Source organism: Tyto alba, unplaced genomic scaffold (genome assembly GCF_018691265.1).
Source record: "Tyto alba isolate M040663 unplaced genomic scaffold, T.alba_DEE_v4.0 Super-Scaffold_30, whole genome shotgun sequence".
NCBI lineage: Eukaryota > Metazoa > Chordata > Aves > Strigiformes > Tytonidae > Tyto > Tyto alba.
The window spans coordinates 3,273,240-3,290,435 of record NW_024881305.1 but is presented as its reverse complement, the minus strand read 5'-3'; the positions used below and the strand labels follow the sequence as shown (position 1 = coordinate 3,290,435).

General features: G+C 61.4%; 1 protein-coding gene across 4 annotated transcripts; it reads right to left on the bottom strand.

Moving 5' to 3' along the window:
* Positions 1–1,103: 1,103 nt before the first annotated feature.
* SPDEF (SAM pointed domain containing ETS transcription factor) lies at positions 1,104–16,354 on the bottom strand. Of its 4 annotated transcripts, none has more exons than XM_042800331.1 (6): positions 16,050–16,354; positions 4,986–5,462; positions 3,870–4,067; positions 3,731–3,778; positions 3,132–3,275; positions 1,104–3,040 (listed from the first exon to the last, which is right to left on the bottom strand). In XM_042800331.1, exons 2-6 carry the CDS (start codon positions 5,431–5,433, stop codon positions 2,862–2,864), a joined length of 1,017 nt encoding a protein of 338 aa, XP_042656265.1. In that variant the 5' UTR covers positions 5,434–5,462; positions 16,050–16,354; the 3' UTR covers positions 1,104–2,861. The 4 variants fall into 4 exon arrangements, with proteins under 4 accessions (XP_042656265.1, XP_042656268.1, XP_042656266.1 ...); XM_042800334.1 differs by having other exon boundaries at positions 3,132–3,272; XM_042800332.1 differs by having other exon boundaries at positions 4,986–5,459.
* Between the last annotated feature and the right edge of the window lie 842 nt (positions 16,355–17,196).

Sequence of the window (17,196 nt, the reverse complement as noted above, 5' to 3'; positions counted from 1 at the left end):
TGGGGAGCCACAGTCGCAGCCGCTGCACCCCCAGGTAGGGACACCCCCACCCTGAGGCTTTGGGGTGCAGCAGGATGGGGGGCTCGGCTGCATTGCTGGGGTCCTGGGGGGTGAGGGGGCTGCGGGAGGGGGGGAGTGGTCGCTGCCTTTGGGGACTCCTGTGCCAATGTGCCAGGCGAAGCTTTGCAAAAACCAAGAAAAAGAAGTTTTGGGAGCCATTCCCAGCACCAGCAGCAGCCCCTGGCCCAGCGTTCCCCAGTACCCTGGGCAGGGGGAGATTGGCGAAACCCCAGCATGGCGAGTGGATGCTGACTGAGGGAATAGAGCCCCCCGGGGCTGCCTTCGAGCCTAGAAGCCTTGGGAAAACCAATTTGCAGGTCACCCCCCACTCGCCCATCTCCGGAGAGCCAGGGCAGCCCCAGGCCAGGGCAGTGGCCAAGGGGGATGGGACAGAGAGACCAGGACCCTCGGGGACATGGGGGCCACTCCCTGGGCTCCTGATGGGGAGGGGGCAGAGAAAAGGGATTTATTTCCTCTTATTTAAGGGCTGGAGCTGCAAAAGGCTTGGGGAGAAACCCCGGCTGCCCATCCCGCCGCAGTGGGCATCTGCTGGGTCAGATCCCCAGGCCCCTGGGGACACCGGATCCCCGGGTGCACCCTCCCCAGCTCGCAGCAGCTTTCCTCACCGTTCAACCCTCTCCCTGCTGACCGTCCCCGCAGGGACACGCGACCACCTGCCTTCACCCACCCCGCCAAAGCGTCTGCGAGAGGGGCACAAGATCTGGGGCACCAGCACCCCCAGCCCGCTCTCCCGGTGCTCCTCATGCCATCTGCGGGAGCATGGGGGGCACACGGGATATCACGAGACAAGTTTTGCTTTTCCACACCCTTCCCTTTTTTTTTTTTTTTTTGCTTCCCCTTTTCCAGAGGCCAAGGCAGTTTTCCTCCTTCCCCTGCTCCTCTCCTCCCTCCAGCCACCCTCCATCCCTCTCCAGCTGGGATGCTTGCAAGGCTGGCAGAAATGCATCCACTCCTCTGCTGTGCAAACAGTACAAAACAGACAGAACAAAAACAAAAAGGCAGGAGCCATCACAGGCAGCTATTTTAAGTTAAAAACAAAAGACCAACAACCAGGTGTTTTTTTTTCCTTTTAAATTCCCACAAAGCATCTCGTGGCTACCCAGACCGCCTGCCTACCCTCGTCATTTGAACCTAAACCACAACTTGCTGCCAGCCAAAACCAAAAAGCAAATAAACAAATAAAAAAATTATAATATAAAAGATCAACATTGCCAGGTAACTTAGACTCTCATGAAATGTGCAGTTTAAGCAACCCCAAGTTTTCCATCCCAGTCCAGGGCCAGCGGGTTGCGTTTCAGATTTACTGTGCAGAGGGAAATGGCAAAGCTGCTATCTCCCTTTTCCTAAATTCAGGAATCAGGCAGTTCAATTAAAATCCAAATCAAGCGAAGAGACCTGTGCCAGGGCCAAGGACCTGGGGGCTTTGGGGAGCTTTGGGGTGTCCCCATGCCCAAGGATGGGGGACCCGGTCCAGAGGACCCCCACAGCTGCAGGGATGCTCCAGCGTGCACGGCCCCGTGCCTGTGTTTTACAGCTGCTCCTTTGCAAAATGCCCCTTTTCAGCCCCGAATCCCCGTGGTGAGGAGAAGCTGAGAGTGTCCCGGAGCGAAGGTGGGGTGCGCCCATCCCGAGGGGATGTGCCCAGGACACAGCTACCCCGTGGCAGGCAGCACCCCTGGGTGCTGCGGTGCTGCCGGTGCCAGGCGGCTCCTGCGAGGGTCGGGTCAGCGCGGGCCCAGCCAAGGGCAGCTGCGGGTGCCATTGTCCCCGTGGGTGCCATTGTCCCCGTGGGTGCCATTGTCCCCGCGAGTGCCATTGTCCCAGCTCATGCCTGGGCTTTGTCCTCCCCGAACAATGGCTGGGGCAAAGCCACCCGCAGCCAGCACCCAGGAGGGAGGGGAGGAGGGAGGGTCAGGCTTAGCCTCCACCCCCCCTCCCCAGATTCAGGCAGCCCCTTTCTTTGCAGCTGAGGGTCGAGGTGCAGCAAAGGACAGAGCCCCCCCCACCACGCTGTCCCCCCACCCCGAACAGGGCTGAGGGCCAGGAGCTGCTTGTTGGGGTAAATCCAGAGCTGCGGCGCACAGGGTCCCTCCTGATGTGTACCGAGGGCAACTGGTCCCACAGCCAGGCTGGTGGTGGCATGGGGACAGGATCTGGCCCCCACGGTGTCGTGTCCCCCTTCAAATCAGCCCTGGGGCATGATGCCATGGGGATACTGAAGTCTCCTGCTGGGACATGTCCTGCTTGGTCCCTGTGTCCTGACGATGCCCCTGGGTCTGTGGCGTAAGAGGAAAATGTGCTGAGGGGGGAAAAGACATGGGGGCAGGAGTCTTGTGTCCCCCAGCCCCTCCCCTGGGTGACCCCAGCCTCTCTCCCACCTTCAATCCCTGCCGAAGGGCACCAAGGTTGTGGGGAGCCCCGTGACAGCCATAAATTCATCTGCCTTTATCCCACCCCGATCAACCCCGCGTCTTCGCCGCCGGCCCCAAAGTCCGTGCCCACCCTCCCCTGGGAGCGCTCGCGGGAGGCGAGGGCTCTGCATGGTCCGTGCCCCACACCAGAGCACATCGGTGGTCCCTCAGCTGGGGGTCCCCGCCGAGGCTGGGGGTGAGGGGGGTCCTATGGTCTGTGGCCAGCAGGTCCTGGAGGGGTGGTGAGCCTCTCGGCTCCCCAGCCACGGTCCCTTAGAGCTGGGAGACGGTTTCTGTGGCTGGGAGGCAGAGGGAGGTGGCGAAGGTCCCTTGTCCCTCCCGGGGCTCAGCCTGTCCCATTGCCACCGGTCAGACCGGGTGGACAAACTGGTAGACGAGGCGCTGGGAGATGTCGGGTTTCCGGATGATGCCTTTCTTGTAATACTGCCGGATGGAGCGGCTCAGCTTGTCGTAGTTCATGGCCGGGCGGTTCTTCCGGATGCCCCACAGACGGGCCACTTGCGCCGAGTCCTCGATCTTGAAGATGCCTAAGAGAGGAACAGGGCCTGGGAGGTTACAGCCTTGCCTGCCCCTGCCCAGCACCCACCCCGGGGGCTGCCAGAGCACCCACCCACCCACCTTTCTCCTTGTTGAGCCAGCGGATGAAGCGGCCGTAGTTGTGGGGTTTCAGCAGCAGCTCTTTGAGGAACTGCCAGAGGTGGATGGGTTGGCCGGCGCAGGATGAGTCCACCTCGCTGTCCGCCCAGCTGGCATCACCTCCTGCTGTGGGAACGGATGGGGACGGGTGAGATGGGGGCGGGGAGACACCTCTCTGCTTTGCGCCACCCCAGGGACCCGCACGGGTCCTCATCTGGGAAGTCGCAGCTCGATGCCTGGGGGTCTCTGGAGGCTCAGCCCAGGCACTGGGTCTGGAAGCATTGCTTTCTCCTCCTCGCCTTGGAGCAGGGAAAGCAGGTCGGTCTCGCCCTTGAGGAGCCCCGCAGGGATGCACAGGGTACAGGATGGGGCCAGCGAGGGTCTCACGGCCGTTTCCCCTCCGCTGCACCTCGCAGACGGGCCAGGGGCTGCTCCAGGGCAGGGGGAGTGCAACCACATGGATGCAGCAGCTGATCCAACACACCAGCTAATTGCAATTAAGCAGGGAGTGACCTCTCAAATACCCAGACCTGTCTGAGGCAGAAGCGAGGCCGGTGGAGCTGAGCCTGCACAGAACTCACCGCAGTATCTCACATCTCCTGGGGTGGCTTTTTCCTTCATCCAGGCGGCTGGAAGGGAGGAGCGGGCGGTCAGAGGGGCATCTCCCGCTGCACAGCATCACTCATCCTCCCCAGCTCCCTCCCGGTCCCCGGTGCCTACCAGACTTCCAGATGTCGAGGTGGGCATGCAGGATGTCCCCGCAGGCGGGGGAGCGCTGGCAGAACTGCTCCTCGGACATGGCACACAGGTCCTTTCCCGACAGCTCCTGGAAGGACTTCCCGATCTGCGGCAGCCGGTACTGGTGCTCCGTCCACAGGATCCACTTCTGCACGTTGCCGGGGCTCCAGTCTGCGGGGTCTGGGGGCAGAGGGTGAGCATGGCCAGCGACAGCCCCGACAAAGCCCGGGGAAACTCAGCTCACCCCACGGCAGCTCCAAGAAACCATCCTCTTCTGCCACCCAGCAGGATGGGAGCATCCCCCTCTCAGCCTGCCATGGCAACCCCGGGGACAGAACCATCCCCTCAGCACCTCCTCCACTTTGGGATGCCTCATCCAGGCATTTGGAGCCCCGCTAGCTCCCCGCACCATCCCGGGTGACACTAAATGCTTCAAGGGTGGCAGAGCCTGCATATAAACCCCGAGAATACCCCAGCCGTGCCCCATGGCAGCAATACCCCAGGGAGCTCGGTCCTGGGCTGTCCTGCTCCCCTTGAACCCAACCCCATGCCCAGCTTGGGCAACACCACCTGGCTCCAGGCTGTCTGCAGCCCCGCACACTCATCTGCCTGTTCCCGATGTCCCAGAAAAAATGGGATAGAGAAAAGGATAACTAAACTCCTGCTCTCTGCTCTTTGCTACCACACACCCTCCCCAAGATGTGTACAAGGCTGAAAGGTGCCTCGATAACGATGCCCTGGGAGGGGAAGGGACCCCCAGCTCCAGGGAGGGGACGGGCTCAGCATCGGGTCTCTGTGTCCCCGCACCTCTCTGGCTCTGCGGCACCAGCTGGGTCACACCGGCACCCCACACCCAGCACAGGGCTCTGCGTAAAGCTCTGCTAACCCCTGCCTCAGCTTAACTTCAAGCCAGTGAGGCTGGAGGAGTATTTTACTGGCATCTCTGGGCGTTAGCCGTGCCCAGGAGCGATGCCCGGGGGAGCCAGGCAGCAGCCGTGCTTTAGTCCCCGCACTGGCACATCCCTCCCTCGCCGCACCCCGTGATGGGGCCCACCCTGTCTGCAGCCCACCCCCCCCACCCCCGGGTACAGCACCCACCTGCGGCGATGTTGAGGAGCTTGCAGGCTGTCTCGATGTCCTTCAGCACTTCGCCCACCACCATGCTCTGTACCTGCTCCAGCGAGTGCTCCTCCAGGTGCAGGCTGGCCTGCAGGTCCCCCTCGGCCCCCAGCCCCAAGCCCTGGCTGTCGATGATGGGACATTGCTCCGGCTCCTTCTGGGCCTCCCCTCGCCCCCCCTGGGCATCGCTTTGGGACGGTTCCCCCATGCCTTTGGTGGCCCAGGCGATGTCCTCCGAGTAGAGCATGTCGAAGTAGTGCAGGCAGAAAGCAGGCAGGGGCTGCTCGGGGGTGGCGGGGGGGCTGGGGCTATCCGGGCAGCCCCAGCTCCAGGTGTCGGGGTCCTGGGGGGGGGGCAGCAGGGCAGCGTCTGGCCGGGCGAAGCGGCTGGGGGGCAGAGTGGTCAGCCCGGGGCTGGCACTGCCCATCCCTCCGCTCAGCACCGGCTCCAAACCTGCTGGGAGAGGAGGAGAGGAGGAGAGGCTCACCCCGGCACCGATTCCTGCCTTCCCGCCCAGCGGCCAGGCACAAAGGGAGGAACTAAGCCTGTTAGAGGGGAATAAACCTCCAAAGAGACCCACGGTGCCCCACGAGCCCCCGGATAAATGCAGGCTCGGGGTCAGCCATGGGGCTGGGAGGGCTGTCCTGGTTTTGAGAGGAGCAGCCACAGCAGCCGGCAGGGAGAAGGAGCCCAGGGGACAAGTAGGTCCTGACCACCACGGCTTTTTAGGGTCTTCCCATGAATTATACCCCAGGTTGGCAGCAGTTCAGTCTCAGCTGGTGTTGAACGCCCTAGCAAGAAGCAGCGGGGCATGCTGGAGGGGCTCCAAGGATGCCCGTCGGCATCAAAGGATGCCTAAACCACACAGGCACGTTTCTGTGCATGGAAAACATCACCCGCTGCTTTCACCCGAGGATGCCCCAGCACAGCAGCACCCAAACCCAGCTCTCCCAGTCTGGGGACCAAGCCCAGCACCACAGCACCCAGCTCTTGGCTGCTGCTGCCAAGTCCCAGGCAAGAACTTTGCTTTTACTCTCTTGCAAGAAAAGCTACCCAAAATCATCCTGTCCCCATCTGTCTCCAGTACACGGGGAGTCTTGGAGGCCGTGGAGAAGAGGATGAGCCTGCTGAATTTCCATGGCAACACCAGGGAACGGCTCCATCCGTGGAGAAACCTCCCCAAGAGCCATCCTGAGGCTTTGGGAAGAGAAAACCCCTGCCAGGGGAGACGCTGGCAATGGGCACGGCCAGGGCACTGCTGAGATCCTTGCCTGCCTCTGGCATTTCTTTTTAGAAGAAGGAAAAAAATCCCACACCAAATTGGTGATTTAAAAGCAGAAAAAGTAGCAGCTTTTGCGATGGAGCCTGCAATAAAAAAAGGAGCATGGAAAGCCTGAATGAACCCCAAACTCTACCAAGGAAACCAAGCAGCCCCCGAAGGGGAATAAGGGAGAGTGGCCAGGGAAAGAGGGTGCCCTGTTTGCTCTAAATCCCAGCTGGGGGAAAAAAAGGGTTTAAAAGACTAAAGAGGAAAAGACACTATTGGGTTCTTCCAGACAGAGAGCATCCCTTGGGCGTGGGGAGCCAAGCAAGAGGCTGCTTGGGGTAGGAGGGACACGAGTGACCATCCCTGCAGCTCTGCCGTGGCAAACACTGCTCGGCCCACGCTGCTGGGCCCGGCTCTGCTCCCCACGGCGCGGCGGGTTGTTAAACATCAGTAATAGCCAAGCACCGCAGCCCCGTTAACCACAGCGGTGCCAGTGGGGAGCACTTGCCATGTCCCACTCTCAGGGATGAGTTAACGCAATCGCTGCGGATTTTAAAGCCCCCAGAAATATGGGTTTTGAAGCTCTGCACCACGAGGAAGCTCTGCCCAGCGTTTCACCCCTGGAAAAGCCCCAAAAGTTTGAAAAAACTCATGGAGGGACCATGGCCACCTAAACAGCACCCACACCAGCCTGACTCCACGGAGACCCAGGGAAGGGTTGCAGGTTTGGGAGCTGGAACCCACGTCCCCGAGGGGTTTTGGTGGCACTGCAGTGAGGAGGACGAGGGAGAAGGGGTGCCTGCACCACCCAGCTGCCCCCATTGCCCAAACAGTTTCCCTGAGAGATGGCGCCGGCTTCCAAACCTCTCCTTGATTTGCTCTGGATTAAAAGAAGAGCTTTAGGAGATCAGCCTTAAATCCAGCCTCATGCTGCTCCCGGCACAAAAGGAAAGTGGTAACAGCTTGTGCAGCTCCAGCCCACCGCACAGTGCCGGCCCCGGGGGCTTTCTGGGGAGGGGACGGGGGTCTCATCCCCAGAGTCTCTGGGATGTTTTGGGGTCGTGGGTGCATCCTCCACCCATCCCACCTCCGCTGGGCCTTCGCTCCCACATTCATAAGACAGACACATGGAGGAGCAGGGCTGCGGAGCCATCCCTGGGCACGTGGTGGGGTGGATGGCCTCATCCTCATCCTCATCCTCATCCTCATCCTCATCCTCATCCTCATCCTCGTCCTCGTCCTCATCCCCCTCCTCCCGGCTGGGACCAGAAGGACCCGATCCCTTGGGCAAGTGGCCCCAGAAGCCTGAGCAATCACCCGCCAAACGGTGCTGTACTCTCAGGGCGGGGGCCTTTGTTTGACTTTCTCCAGCTCTGGCACACAGGTGGCGGGGCTGGGCGCGGACCTGTTTGCTCGAAGAATCCGCTTTGGGTGGCTGTTTCCCTTTCTGCATTTCCCTGGAAAAGGAGAGCTGGAGGGGCAGCCCCAGGTGCACCGAGATGCTCCCTGACACCCATAGCACCCCAAAAACCTTCATGTTCCCCGTCTGAGCTACATGAGGCTGCGCTGGTAATTGCAGCAGCCCTGGGAAACGCTCCCTGGCTTGTGCCCACTGCTGGCGGTGAGCCCGGCCCCGGCCCCACGGGCTTCACACCGGAGCTCGCCTGCCCCAAAGCCACAGTCCCACAGCCCCGTGCTCATCCCACCACTCCAGGCGAGAGGGGAAGCGATCAGGCTGTTGGCTCCTGCAACTCTTCAAACAGCTGCCACCAAGCTAAAAAAGCCCACCAGCCCCCTGAGGTTTTGCCTCCGTGGGTGCGCAGGGGCCAAGACACGGTGGCGGGGGGCTCGGCAGCCCGTGGGGAGGCTCCAAGTGAGAGCAGTGCCATCCCTGGGGGGCCAGGCAGAGTGGGGTGCTGCTTGCGGGACACCCATCCCAGCACCCAAATCCTTGCCCAGCCCTCCCCACACACCGGTGCCGCCTGCAACCCCATCACAGGCAGGCAGGGCTCTGGCCTGGACCAGCAGAGGAGCAGACCCCAAATTGGGATGGAGCCGAGTCCCCTGAGTGTTTCTCCATGCCCATAACAAAGCTGCCCCACTGGGGCACAGCCGGGAGGTACCTGCTACCCCCGAGCCCCAAAACGATGAGTGACGCTGCATCGCTCCCCGGTGTTACCCACGGACACGGAGGGGACAACTGGGACGGGCGCGAGGTGTCCCTGCTCCCCGCTCTCACCGGCACCGCGGGGATGCTGCGGCAAAGCGCCGAGCTGCCGGCGTGAGGGCTGGATCCCCACGGCAGCACGGAGCAGGGCGAGGGGGAAAAGGCAGCAACCGGCGCCAAAGGGCACCGTGACGACCTGGCCCCGAACGGCTCCAACGGCAGCTGGGAAAATGAACACACACGTTCCCTTCGAGCAAAAAGCCCCGGGGCGGCGGGGCTGGGACAGGGCTCCCGGTGCTCCCCGAGGCATGGGACCAGCAGCAAGCCCAGGGGTTTGGGTGATGCTGGGTCCTGGCTCAGCTCCGTGGGGTTGCAGGGACTCAGCCCCATCCAGAGCCTGGGGAAGCAGCAGGTGCTGAAGCCAGCGGGGATGAGGATGGGGACAAGGACCTCCTGTATCACCCCGAGATCCCCCAACAAGTGCAACCCACCGTCGCTCAGGGTAGCAACGTGGGCACCGGTGACGGTGGAGAGCTGAGATCAGCCCTTGGGAGCAAGAAAAAATAAATAAGAAATCCACCCAGCCACCACCCTCAAACAATGGGTCTGTTAATTAAAATTAAATCTGCGGTTAAACAGGTTGTGCTGGAGCACAGCTCACGAAGCCCCGTGGGACCAGCGCAGGTTGGCCGGCTGCTGGAGGAGGTGCCGCCCGCGGCACCCAGGATGTCTCCCAAGTCCTCGGGTGTTTCCGAAAGCCCTTCCCAGGCAGCTGGGCTCGGGGGGGGGCCAGGTCTGGGCTCCAGGGTCACACCCAGCACCCAGGCTGAGGATGGGGACAGGGACGTGCTGAGCTGTCCGGGCAGGAACCGGAGATGTGTAGGATCCAGAGCTGCCCCAGACTACCCAGTGCAGCCCCACGGGCAGTGGGGTTTGTCTTCAACTGATTCTTCCAGCTTCACCTGCCCCACGTGCCTCAGCACAGCAAGCCGGGACCCCGGGGGTGGGAGAGGACAGGGACCCTGCAGACACCGCAATCCTCTCTTTGGCCAAAAGCCCACCTGGGGCTGCAATCTGGGTGGGTTTTCCCTGTTTTCTGGTCTGCCTCAGCACCTCTTGCCCTGGCCACCTCCCTGGGCTCAGGTCCCCAGCTCGGTCCCCCACCAGCCCACCCCACCATGCACACCCCGAGGCCAACAGCACCGGGGCACAAAGAGGCAATGGAGCCCGTTGGCTCTGCCAGGCGGCTGTCGGCCAGGAGAAGACACGAGCCATTTTATGGGGGCCCAGATTAAGCAGAAGAAGCGACCTGGGGTCCCTGCTTGAGCCAGGGCTGCAGCAGACACCCAGGTGACTCAGAGGCTGATGTCAATTTGGGGTCCTGCCAAGCGCATCCCACCCCCCTCGCCAGCCTCACTGTGCTGGCCATGCCACGTCCCTCCCAGGTGCCAAACCCTGCCCGCCTTTGCCACGCACCCCTTTTGTCTTTGGGTGGATCAGCCAAAACCTTCCCGCAGCCAGAGCAGGGGCTTGGGATGGTTCTTGGGGGTGGCTGGGGATGTGACAGCCCGAGGGGCTGGTTCTGGTACCCGTGGGGTGACAGGGTTTGGGCCAGGGCAAGCTCACGCTGCGTGTACACCCAGGAGGGATGCAGCCCAACCCAGGGTCCTGGACCCCCATTTCCCACCCCAGTCTTCTCCAACACCACCAAAGTCCCCCCGGCTCCTCCTGCTGTTACCTGCATGGCTGCTGGCACGGGGACCAAGCGTCCCCATGGGTCCCCACGCCCCGGGTCAGACTGCCCTCTCCACCAGCACAGGGAGACAAACAGCAGCGAGGGGAGGGGAACGGGAACAACCCGCCAGTGGCCTGAGCAAAGCCCCAGTGCTCAGTGTCCCCCAGGTGAGCAGCAGAGCTTGGTGTTCCCCATGCAGGGCCAGGGAGCCCCTATTTATAGCAGCACCTTCCTCCCCCGTGAGCTCCCTGCCCATGAGAAAGCCCGTATTGTGGGGGATTTGGCAGCCGAGCGGCGTTTGTGTTTCACTAACCGAGCAGAACCATAAAACCCAAACCTAGAGCCAATGTGCCTTTAGCACTGACAGAAAAAAAAAAAAAAAAAAGAAAGTAGAAAAGCAGAGCAGCGCTGAGACAGTGCAGGTCTGGTAAAGGGGTTCAAAGTGCTTTTATAGGGACACCCCTGAGCTGGCAGCTCCTTGATGGCTGGGATGCTCTATAAAGGGCCCCGGCTGCTTATTGGTCACACAGTGCCCCAAAACACATCGTCCCCTGCCTCCCGCCAGGCACAGGGGTTCACGGGACCCTCAGTGTCCCTGCTGGTACGGCGTGGGCTCTGGCTCCCATCCCACCCTCCTCACCAAGACACAAAGTTGGCAAATCCCGTTTTATTTCGGGTGCCACCACCCCGAGAAACGCCGGGAACCTCACGCTGAGGGGACAGCCTGTCCCTGTTTAGCCCTAATGGCCCCTGAATTTCCAAGGAGCCGTGGGGCGGGATGTTTTCACGGGACGGCACCGTGAACGCCCCGAATCGGTGCCGGAAGGCTGCAGGAGCACCAGGAGGGAGGGAAGGTGGGTGCTGGTGGGTGCTGGTAGAGCACTGGGCAGGCGGGGAGGGTCGCAGCAGCAGCGTGGGGCTTACCTCGAGGGTGCGCGGGTGGCTCAGAAGCCACATGGGTCCCAGCGTAGGGTGGGAAGAGCCGTCCCCGTGGCACTCGGCACGGTGGCCGGGGCGGGCATGACCCAAAGCGGGGTGCCCCGGCCCCGGCAGGGAGGGTGGCCAGCAGCACCCTGCCCGGCTCAACGCCGGCCCCGCGGCGACAGGGCGAGCGGGCTGAGCCACATGGGCTCTGGGCAGGCACCAGCGGGCTGGGGCTGGGGCTGGGGAGGAGGACGGGGCACCCCGAGAGGCTCCGAGGGTGGCGGAGGGATGAAGCCAGCCGGCGGCCGAGCCGAGGGATGCGAGGGGGAAGCCGGCAGCCAGTGCAAGTCGCTCAGTGAATGCCTCCTGTGCCCATTATATCTAATTCCTTCCTTATTTACCTGAACAAACAAGCTGGGTGCTTACCTCAGCTCGAGGTGTTTGAATAGCTCAAGCCGGGGTTAACCCTTGAGGGGTGTGTCAAGGCACCAGGCTCAGACCCAGAAGGGCTCTGGGAGGGGAGTGGGGCAAATCCAGGCACCATTAACCCCTTCCCACCCTCATCTGGGTCACCCACCCAAGAGATGGGGATGCCACGGAGGGAGAGACCAAAGGCTCCTCGTGGAGCCAGACCCTGCAGCACAGAGACCTGTTGGATGCATGAAAGTCCCTGGCCGGACCCTGCAGCACGACGTCGCTCCCCCAGCACAGGCTGAGCTGTTTTGGGGCCAGGAGCACCACCGACCGACAGCATCCCCTGCACAAGTGCTGCAGCCGCAAGGGGCTTGTGCTGGACACTGCAGGCGAGGATGCTCAGAGCCGTCGGGGACAAAAGGAGCCCGTCACACCAACCAAACCATCCCTCCCACCAGGGATATGGCACTGTCACCTCCCCGAGGGCCAGCTTTGCTGCTGGCTGCAGGCAGGATGGGGCACCGGGGGCACGGCCGGAACGTGCAGCACTCCGGGCCCGGGTTGTCTCCACCGGCATAAGCAGGAAAAAGCTGTTTTGACCGAGGTAGACACCAAGTTGGTATTTATTGTCTTTTTTTTTTTTTTTTAACATGCGAAGAACGCAGGGCAGTTCAGGCGGTTCTCCTGCGCACGTAGCGCTGCCAAAACAAAACTCCTCCATCTCCTAAAAACCCACGTCAGACAAAACCCCGGCCACAAACACCCACGGTGCAACCCAGGTCGGACCCACGTCACCGTGTCCCGGCGGCTGCGTGGCCGTCACGCCTGGGCTTTGCATCCCCAGCCCATGGAAAGTGCCACGGCAGAGCCAGCATCCCTCAGCCGCCCTGACCCCGGGGCCGGTGCGCGGCGGCGGCGCGGCACAGCTGATAAGCCGTCCATCGGAATTGTTTGTCGGGAGAAAAATAAAACCCCATAGGCAGGCGACCCCTGCGTTACGGCTTCCCCGGCCTGCCCGGCGCGTTGGCAAAGGGCTTCGCCGCGCTATCGCCAGCGCCAGGAGTTTCTGCCTCCCTTTTGAAACGCGTCAATGTTATCTTATCGGTGGGGAAAACGTTCCCCCAGGATTAGGGCTCCTGCCGTCCAAGGAGAGGTTTTCTTCCCTGTTTTGGTAAACACAGCCGGGCCCAGAACATGTGATGGAGGGCTGGGGGGAGATGTGGGCTGGGGGGGGACACGGAGGGGCGAGTGGCTGCAGTGGGGAAGCCACCAACCCCTGGCTGGGCTTTGCAGTGGGGTGGGCGCATGGGATGGGGTGGGCACAGCCAGGAGGGGGGTGTTGGCCACCCAGTGCCCCCCCGCCAAGTGCTGCAGGCTCACGGCAGCCACAGCACTGTCCCCACCCTGCCACTGCTTGAAGCATCTCCTCTCTGCTCACATGCACGACCAGCAGCACCAGCAGCCCCGATCCCGCATCCCTCGAAGCCCATCGCAAAGCTCCGGAGCGCTGCAGCGGGTCGGGCTGCCGGGGTGCGGCCCCCCCAGATCACTCCCACCTGGTTTTGACCCGCGACACTGGGCCCAGGCCAGAGCTGCTGGGAGCAGTGGGCACCATGCTGGGGCTCTGCCCGGCTCAGGGGCTGGCGCACAGCACCCAAACCTGCTCCTGTGTCCCCACTCAGCATCCCCACAGATGCAGAAGAGCCCCAGCACAGCCCCGGAGCTGAGGCAGTAGCCCTCCAAGCGCAACTACCCTTATCATAGCATAAAAATGCAGGCATCTCAACCGTGGAAAGTTCAAATATAGAGTAAAAACATGTATAAACTCTGTACCCACGCACACACAAGACACGCTGGAAAATCACTGCAGCCATCCCACACCTTCCTGCAACAGCTCCACGCTGCTGCCCCACGGCCGGGCTGCTGGTTCAGGGGAAAGTTTGTTGAGCAGGTTACGGTTTGCACAGGTTGTGTGAGCTGGATTTGCACCTCCTCGCTGTGACATCACCTGCAGATCTCCCTCGCTTATTCGGTTTAATTACGACTTGTTACCAGAGCAAACAGCAAAACTGCACCCGAAGGAGCCGGGAACAAAGCGGAGGAGAGCACGATCGGGGACGCAGGGCGAGAGCAGGGTGTCACCAGGCAGAGGGGATGCACTGGCCATGCCCAGCACCACGTCCCTGCCCCAGAGCATCCCGGACCCAGCTCATCCCTGTCTGTCTGGGAACCTGTTGTCTGACTCACATCTAGGTCTGAAAAACCTTTCCCTGCTCCTCTTATCGGTAGCACTAGAGATTTCGATAAGCAAAATAGATTAAAGGGAAAAACATTTGTTTTGCTGTGCTTGGGGAGAGCCTCCCAGCTGGACAGCAGAACGCGGAGTTGCAAAAACAGGCAAAAGGCCCCAAAATGAGGTCTGTGCTTTCCTCCCCAAAGCAGGTTTGGTGGCTGCAGCCGCCCGACGTCACGGGCCATGCCGTGCTCTCGCTGCCGCCTTTCGCAATCGGCGGCTCAGCACAGCTCTGCTTGCATATGCAAACCAGGAAAAGGAGACATTGCAACACCTGAGGAACAACAAAAGAGGGGAAATAAAGTCTGACTTTTCTGCCCCGTGTGCGCAGTTTTCAATGCTTTTTCCTTGTCCTCCCCGTCAACCCATCGACTCCCATTCCGGTGCCTTTTGCCGTAGCTGAAACTTCAATGCTTGGGAACGTGGCCGAAAGGGAGGGATGGAGAAACAACTCATGAATCAGCCTGGAAGAATCTCTCTGCCCACCTGCCTGCAGCTAATCTCTGGCTCCATCACAAGAATAATAGATAAGCAGCCATATAATATATAATAAAACTATTGAAAGCGCTTGATGTCATTGAAAAAACCACAGAGGCCATTGAGCCTGATTTGTCCCCGAGCTGAACGGTGTTTCCTGGTCCCTGCAGCAGTGAGGTTTCCTCTGCTTTGGCTCCCGCACGGTGTTTGGGGACAGCGGTGGTCCCCGCACAAAGCTTGGGTCAAGAGGCCTCATCCTGCATCCCGTGCCTGTGCCTCTGGGCTGTACAAAGGCGATGCTCAGAGGGGAGCTGAATCCCCTCTCCCAGGCTGCGGGATGGGCTCTCTCAGCCTTTTCGGCAACCCAGGGAGGCTGGAAACGGTTGAAATGCCTTTAACGCATCCCCCGGCTCAGTCCTGCTCCATGGGAGCCGTGTCTGCAGCACTCAGCACCTCAGCCCACGCCAGCCCCAGATCTGGAGGGTATTTTTGTCCCAAGGAGGGACGCTCCCGCGCCGCCACCCGACCGAGCACCCTTTGGTGCTCCAAAGCACCCAGCACCATCGCCCCCACCCCGGTACTCGCGGGGGCTCTGGGCGCAGGGGGATGCTCCCAATGCTGGGCTGAGAGCAAGGCAGAAACCAGCCTTCAAATTAACCCGTAACCATCGGGAAAGCCCCAGGACGTAGGGAATCCCTGCTGAGAGTGAGGGACAGCTCAGGATCCCGGGGCCAAAGCCACCGTGAAGGAGGAGGGTGCCAGCGGGAAGCGGCGGCGGCTCACTCCCCTCCTGCCGCCCGTAATCTTAATTGCTCTTCACTGACTGTTTGCTAACAGCAATTCGTTTCCTCCCGGCCTGCACCAAGAGGGTTTATCACCCTCACTTGTGTGTTATTTCAAGCTAACACACGTATGGAAGGTCAGAGCCTGGAGTGCTCCCGGCGATCCTAGAAAGAGTCTCGATGGCAGGAGCAGGGAGGAGCAGGCAGAGGGCCTGGGAGCCAGGGGGTCTCAGAAACGCTGCCTGAAAGCTCCTCTTTCCCCAAAAAGGGCAGCGGGCTTGGCAGAAGGTGGGAATACTGGCCACATTTTCCATCCCAGCTCCCATCTGCTTTGCAGTGCCGACTCAGTGCCCACCCTCAGAGAGGTGCCCTTGCTTCTGCACAGCTCAGCGCTCAGTCTGCGTGTCGTGCTCCCCAGGAAGATGCTCTGGGCAGGCTGGTTTTTGCAGATGAGCTTTGATGTTCTGGCGAGAGGTCCCGGTGCAGAGCAGCATCCTCCTGCACTCTCTGGCCCTCTTAAATTCCTCCTCATCCCAGTCAAATATACCCATATCCTGAGCAGCTTCAGTGCCAAGCAGGGCCGCTCCTCTTTATTACCTCCCAGGTCGCCTCTGCTGGGCTTCCCCATCTCCCAGATGTTGCCATAAACCCTATTTACAGGGACGCGTGTATGCTCGAGGCAAACACCCGCAGTTATTGCTGCTGGCACCCGCCTGCAGGGCCCACCCTGATAAAAGAGCTGGGGCTCCCAGCCACAGCTCCGTCATCACTCGGTCCCTGCTGCCTGAGGCAGCTCCTGGAGTTCCTGTGCTTCGGTGGGGAGACCTGAGCAAAGGAAAAAAACAAAACAAAACAAAACCAAAACAAAAAAACAAAAACAAACAAACAAAAAACCCAAAACAAACAACAACAACAAAAAAACAAACAACAAAAAAACCCAAACAAACCAGCAGTAACAGAAGAGTTAATGGCACCACAACTCACCTGCATTTCAGGGCAGCCCTTGAGGGTGAAAATAGGGGGTGTTGGAGAAGTCTGCTCCACCCAGAGGTGCAGGGGTGGGTGGCTGCTCTGCACTGGTGGCACGGGAGGTCCCAGAGCCATCCCTTGGCTGAGCACAGAGGTGTCGGTGCTTGCCTGGCCCCGTGCAAAGGCTCCTTCACACCCCACGGTGGCAGGAGGTGCAGAGATGTGGCTCCCAGGTGCCACAGCCCCACTCCTTCAGCCCAGCTGTGCCTGGGAGGGCGACTGGGGACAAGCTAGTGGGGGATGAAGACACCAGGGTGACGCCAGCACGACTCTGACCTCCCACCCTGGACCACCAGCTCCCCACCCAAACACCCCTCCCCGCCCTCCTTGCCTGCTCCCAGCACCCTTCCCACCCTTTTGCCTTCACCCCTGCCCACAGCACCAGCTCCCCGCTCCCCCCTGGGTTCCCCCCCACCAGGCTGGGTGCTGCCAGTGCCAGCCCCGGGTGACGCAGGCGGGGAGGTCGCAGGGCACCCGGCCGGGCTGGGAGCAGCGGGATCCACCGGCGTGTTTGCTGTTCCCTGCTCAAAGCCCTGCTCTTTTCTGCCTCCGGTCGCATTAAACTCCTGCTTTTGTCTCTCGGGATTAAAAGCCTGGAAATGGCTGCGGGTCGCCCGGTGGTGCCAGGAAGAGAGGGCTCAGGGTGTCGTGGGTGCGCCCAGCTCGGCGGCAGGGTGAATCCTGGCAGAGGGAGGATGAGGAAAGGTCACAGCCCCCGCCCTGTCCCCTCACTAGTGATTTGGGGGGCAGAGTCGGGGAAACCCACGTGCAGGGATGGCTCCCGGTCTGGGCTCTCCGTGCACCGGCCCGTGGCTTCTGCATCAGCACGCAAACCCCAAATCCCATCCAGGGGGAGAGGAACCCCCCTGAAAACAACCCACACCAGCGCCGCAACCCCCCCCGTTCCCTCATCGTCCCCCATTCACCCCACGGGCACGGCCGGGTGATTGGGCCAGCACCCCCTCCGCGTGCCGTGGGCTCGGGGCCGTTCCGTGGCGGCGGTTCCCAGGCACACAGGGGCAGCCAGGTGAGACGGGCCGGGCCCCGTGCCAGCAGACGGGATGTTGTCTTTTCACACAGCACCGGTGCGGGGCCGAGCGGC